Below are 6,566 nucleotides of genomic sequence, written 5' to 3'. Positions count from 1 at the left end.
CACGCGAAGGCCAACAACTGTTGCCATGACCAACCCACAACTCACATCTACCATCACCCCCCCCCCCCGTTTGTATTGCATGAGCAACACGGTTCTATTAGCAAGTTCAGCTCGCAGTTGCTGCTCTGCTTCAACAATTTTGTCGCATCGGTAACAATGAGGGTCTATTATACTTCTTCTGTTAATAATGAGACCGCGTAATATATTGCTCGCCCAAGAACTGTTACACGGACAAATGCGTCCTTGGTGGATTACAGTCGAGATCTTTCTTGTCTCAGCTGAGTTAATGTTAGTTCAACATAATTATTGGAAAATATAATCGGGGTGGATTCAGCTGTGAATTCCACTTCCTCGTTCTAAAAACATTCCCTGGGTGTTTTCATGTGTGGTGGCGCAGTCAACGACCGGTTGTTTTCACGTGCTAATGCACTTATTCAAAACTGGCTTTGAGTTGGTATTGACACACTAGGGTGGTCCCAACTGCCTATTTCTATTTGACCTTAAGCAAGAATTTATCCCAGTGATTGCGAGGGCTTCTTGACAGCCTTTTCTCACCCTAATGTCATTGAACTTGTGTGGACACATAGTGTTATATAATCGCACGATTATTTTCCAGTCCCGCTTTATCTTATAATAGGCTTTCAGTGGTAATTTGTACAACAATAAATAATCTGGTATAAGCCTTTCATATATATTCCTCTCATGGCCGAATTGGAAGAGAAACCTACTGTGGTAGAACTAAAGAAGGCCTTAGAGAAACTGTCCTTAGGTAAAGCTCCAGGGAAGGATAGCATCCAGCAGAAGTCATCAAGTGCGTCTGCTGCGTGCTGATCACACACATGCACGATCTCCTCTGCCAGTGCTTGAATGTGGATGCAGTGTCTCAGGACACGAGATACTTCAACATTGTGACCCTGTACAAGAACAATGGCGACAGACGTGACTGCAACAACTACAGGGGCATACCCCTTCTCAGCATCGTGGGTAAAGTCTTCGCAGCTTGCTGACAGAGTGTATCCAGAGTCGCAGTACAGGGTCCGCGCAGACAGGTCCACAATCGACATGATCTTCTTCGTCAGGCAATAACAGGAGAAATGTAGAGAACAACACAGATCCCTCTTTCTGGCCTTTATAGACCTCACCAAGGCATTCAATCTGGTCAGCAGAGACGGACTCTTCACAATTCTGGCGAAGATTGGATGCCCTCCAAAGCTGCTAAGCATGATCAAGTCCTTCCACAATGACATGAAAAACAGAGTGCAGTATGATGGCTCAACGTCTTCGACATCCTCAGCGGATTTAAACAGGACTGCGTCCTTGCCCCCACGCTCTTCGGTATCTTCTCTGTCCTGCTTAAGCACACCTTTGGGTCGTCCACAGAAGGGATCTACCTGCATACGCGGTCAGACCTCAAACTGTTCAACCTGGCACGACTGAAGGGAAAGAGCAAAGTGCGTGAAGCAACCATCAGGGGCATACTCTTCGCAGACGATGATGCTCTAGCCTCTCACACATAAGCTGAGCTACAGCACCTGATGGATCGCTCTGTTAATGCATGCGATGGGTTTGGGTTGACTAGCAGCCTCAAGAAAACAAACGTGATGGCCCAGGACGCGGACCCCCCTCCCCAAGCATTATCATCAACAACTACGAACTTGAGGCAGTCGGTTCGACCATCACCAACAATCTCCCGCTCGATGCTGAGCTCCAGAAGCGGATTGGAAAGGCATCTACAACTCTCTCCAGGTTGTCGCAGAGAGAGGAACAACAGAATGCTGAACCTGAACACTAAGATCTCCGTGTACCGTGCCGTCACATACCCGGAATCACCTGGAGCGATCGAGTAACAAACAACGAGGTGCTTGAACATGCAAAGATTCCTAGCATGGTCACACTCCTCTGACAAAGCCGCATTAGATGGCTGGACCATGAACGTCGGATGGATGTCGGACGGATCGATCAGACGTCCACATCTCTGCTTCAAGGATGTCTGCAAGCGCGACATAAAAGCCCTTGAAATCGATGTCAACAGATGGGAAGAGCTTGCTCTAACCAGGTTCAGCTGGCGAAATGCTCTGATCACTGGTTTGAAAGCCTACGAGGACAAGCTACTCTTGATAGCTGATGAAAAACGATCTTAAAGGAAGAAGAAGCAACTCCAGTTCATACCAGACTCAACTTTCAAGTTCAGCAAGGACTGTGATGGGCTACATAGCCACAACAGTCGCTGCACAACCACCAACCGGGACATCTCTTATGGGCGCACATCCATCGTCTTTCGAGAATAAAGGATGCCGATCTTCATATATATATATATATATATATATATATATATATATATATATATATATATATATATATATATATATATATATATATATATATGTATATGTATATGTATATATGAATGTTACGATATATCTGTTGGCTTTATTGCAATACAAAGTTGGAAATCAGCCCTTTGCAAATAAACAGGCTTTCTCTTTTCGTGATCAACAACTTTCATTACATTATACAAGAATTTTCGTTCAAAATAGCGTACGTTCAAATAAACTCAAAAGACCTATTGCTGAGTATTGCACCGACTCGAATCCTACGAGACATTTTACATTTTGTATTCAACAATGTCCGATGTCTTTAAGTGCTTATGCATTTCCTCGATAATTTTGTGTCATTGTTTCGGCAAAAGCTTTTTAAAGGATCTAGCATTGCTTGCGAAGCTACACATGTGAAGCGTATTATTTCATTTCTAAAATGTTCTCGAAGTTTATAGTGTGGATGTCATCGTTATATTAATACTAACGTATCCCTCTCTAATTGATTTGCTCACTGTCAGAGTCATTGCATGTGCTTTCATCATCACTAGGGTCGATCACTGACGACTCGGCTAACATCAGCGACTTAAAAACATTTCTTGCACAACATTATATACTGACATCTACTGGCAAGCCTTCTCACATACCCACATAGGCTGATCCTGAGACTTGAACTCACACAGGCAAAAGTGAGACGGCAGCTACTTGTAAAGGCGAGCGCTTTCGACCACTCATCCATTTTCATTGTGTGTCTGTTTTGTTATGTGCCCTTTGACAAGATTCCATGATTAGAGAAGTGAAAGGCTTGGTAAATACAATTTATATTTTAAAGCGTATGGAACAAATCATGCATAACATTATACAAATACATTTTAGATTATTTATTTACAAGGATACCTGATACATATTAGCAGTGGAGTGCTGTAAACCTCATAGTTTTGATAAAAGAGAAAACAAAGCTGCTGGATACAGTGCTGAAATATTATACAGGAGTATTGCTCAACAAACATTTTACGATAAGAAATTCATAATTTAGACGATGAATATTTTTTGAAAATCAGCTTAAGGACATGGCAGAAAAATTAAGCACCTCTGTCAGCTTATATCAAGGCGTGAACACACGTCGACGAACATATTGTTTTTCCAATGAGAAAGAATTGAACGGTTGTCAATATACAAAACATTTATTTTGAACATGTAAAGTAAATTGAGACTAAACCAGTTACCTTTGGGATCACATAAACAAATATGCGCATGAGTAAGGCATAAACCGATCACATTTTAAATCACAGAAACAACAATGTGGATGGGTAAGATCTATCGCGGAAACAGATTATGTGGATGGGTCAGAAATACTCTCCGAACGAAAAAAAAACAAACAACCCCCATCAACCTGAACTGAAAACAAACTTTAAACTATACAGTAACTCCATACTTTTTTCATACTTCTTTCAGCGCAAAATATGATTCGGAACAGACATTACCATATAAATTTTAATGTTCTAAGTAGTGCATATTTTAAAATTACATAAGTATTGTGTGAAAATGAACTCAACCTATGTTTGTATTATACTTTTTCGCCTATTCTAGTAGCCATCGAAGACGTGGTTTAAACTTTTAAAAGGTTTAGGCTATGGTATTTTCGTTTGAGGAGAACAACAATCTCCGTAGAGATAATTTTGAAATTTTCTGCCATTTTAGGGGCCCACTTTACATGCCCACTTCACATGCATATGATTGCTTGTACTTTAATGAAAAGGTGAGCGACTACGCAATTATTTTGGATTGATTGTAAACAAATTGTTCAATACGTGTTTTTACCATTTTTCAATATATACATGAACAATAATTATTCAATATGATTTTGATAATTCTCATTCTGAAATTCTTTGTGTATAAATATATTTATAGGTATATAAAACTATGTGTATGCCATTTTGTCATAGTGGATCATAAACTGTGGTGACTAAAATAAAACCTTTCCAAAAAAGTGTTACATATATTTCCCGTACAGATGTCGAGTAAGTACATATAAATAACTTAATAAACGAAGGAATTTACGAAACATGATTACTTCAGAAAACTATTAGAAAACTACTTAAAAAGATTTTAAAATACGTATGTGACAATGGAAATATAAAATTACAAAACAAAAGTGCACACTCAGCACATTTGACGGTTTAGACACGGTTTATTTTCTAATTGTATACCTTTAATCTGAAAAGTGTCTTGTGCAAGAGAGAGAGAGAGAGAGAGAGAGAGAGAGAGAGAGAGAGAGAGAGAGAGAGGGGTACAAATAAAACTATCATACAGTTTAGAGAATTTTTAATTCGTGCTCTTCGGAGATTCAACCCAGGTCCGCGGGTCTGTTTGACCTGGCAGGGTTACTTGAAAATTAAAGCTAACATTAAGTAAAATGAATCTTTTGAGATTTCATCAAGTTGTAACTGCCAAAAAAATACAGACGATGCTTTTGATGGAATTTCAGAACTTTCACCTTCCTGAGTTTGGAAAACTCATTACTAAATTTAGCACCTGACTCTTTGGTACGGAACTGAAAACACATGTTTCAAACACATGCAGATCAAGAACATGCTGCGGCTGATATGGATTTCTCTACAGATAAGCTTGCATCAAGGATATGTCTGTACCGATAAGTTCAAGCATGATCATGACCAATCAGAAGTTTAAAGTTATTGAAATTCTATTATCCTGATGTTTCCATATGTTAACTAGGGTAGCTGAATTTATACAACGAGTCCTACACAGATATATATATATATATATATATATATATATATATATATATATATATATATATATATATATATATATATATATATATATATATATATATATATATATATATATATATATATATATATTGGAGCAATGAAGACACTTCACTCACCGTTGTAACCTTTTAAGCGGCCACTGACCAGGAGGGGGACTGGTGCTGGTGTTACGTGAGGGTGCCTGCACCCTCCTAACCTTCATAGGTCGTGAAGTGATCCGCCCTTCAGTATCGGTTGTAACTATATTTATCTCTTCGAATGTGTTTTCATTCTCGCTTCCGTGGCTGTAAGATGCAAAATGAGAATATCAGCATTATTTGTTACATATTTATAATGTACATGCAAATAGCGGAACTATCAAATAATTGAAACAGTAATGTAGACGATCTAGAAAATTATCAATACAATCATACTGAACATGAATTAAATTTGAATATGAGTCATTTAAAACAGGTTAAAATAGACATATAATCCCGACACCTCGTCCACATTTCTTAAAGCTGAGATGAAGTGTTCTGCCATAATACATTAATTGGTAACTTATTTTGAAAGGGAACGGCAACTCAATCATATTGCCGATCATATTATTATTATTATTATTAGTAGTAGTAGTAGTAGTAGTAGTATTTGAATACTCTAGCATTTGTTGACGTATAATCCACAATATCCAACCATTTCTATCTCCTCATCCAGTATTCTTACCAAATTTCACTTAATTTAACCTTACGCGAGATGATAGATCGCTCCGGCTACCGAATCACGTGGCATAACGACCTGTTAACCTCCGACAAACATGTAGTATTTAGCAAAGATATATGTCTCATTTTCAGTGAAATGTTTATTCAGAATATTTTTTCATTATTCTTAATAATTATATAATTACAGAGTTGCAGAAGTTGTACATGTAGATGACAATATTTATATTTTATTTGTGTTTCAAGTTCCTATAGTAATAACCTACGTGTTTTGTTTCAGTAAATCATGAAAATAAATTTATAGTGGTTCGAGAACATATTGATATCAAAGGAAATTCACTATGAAAAAATGTAAATGTTAATGCATTTAGAAGTCTTATTTTATTATTTGTAACTGATTTATGTTTATGCTGCCTTGAGGAAAATGAATTAAAAATATATAACAAAATCGTAAACAGTTACTATTTAAAAGCATGCTGTTGCACATAATATATTTAAAGTTCTACTCTCTTCGCGAGACGGAATTTCGATTAGTGATATAAGTTGATGTAAACATGTAGAATACATGCTTAATATATAGGAAGATAAATATCTGAAACCACTGTTTGTTGTGTTATTTTTTTATACCTTAGGAGGCACTAAATCCCAGACATTGCATTATTTCAGAGTTTGTAAATGTTTGTAAATGTACACTTTAATGTTGGTTTCTCCCAAAAATAATGCTTTTTCGTCTCGATCTTATAGACACTTGAAAGACTTTG

At 37.4% G+C, this 6,566-nt stretch overlaps 1 protein-coding gene across 3 annotated transcripts in view; it reads right to left on the bottom strand.

The window, feature by feature from the left end:
* The window catches only part of LOC149807166 (uncharacterized), a 268,034-nt gene that overhangs the window by 71,092 nt on the left and 190,376 nt on the right, over positions 1–6,566 (bottom strand). For 2 of the 3 annotated variants that reach the window (XM_089962973.1, XM_089962983.1), the window contains one exon: positions 5,227–5,394. The exons of the other annotated variant lie outside the window; for it this stretch is intronic. In XM_089962973.1, the coding sequence (XP_089819099.1) occupies positions 5,227–5,394 (168 nt within the window). The remainder of the gene's footprint in view (positions 1–5,226; positions 5,395–6,566) is intronic. 3 annotated transcript variants of the gene reach the window in all.

Source organism: Sinohyriopsis cumingii, chromosome 1 (genome assembly GCF_028554795.1).
Source record: "Sinohyriopsis cumingii isolate HCF-2022 chromosome 1, ASM2855479v2, whole genome shotgun sequence".
NCBI classification, from domain to species: Eukaryota; Metazoa; Mollusca; class Bivalvia; order Unionida; family Unionidae; genus Sinohyriopsis; species Sinohyriopsis cumingii.
This window is presented reverse-complemented; position numbering and strand designations above follow the sequence as displayed.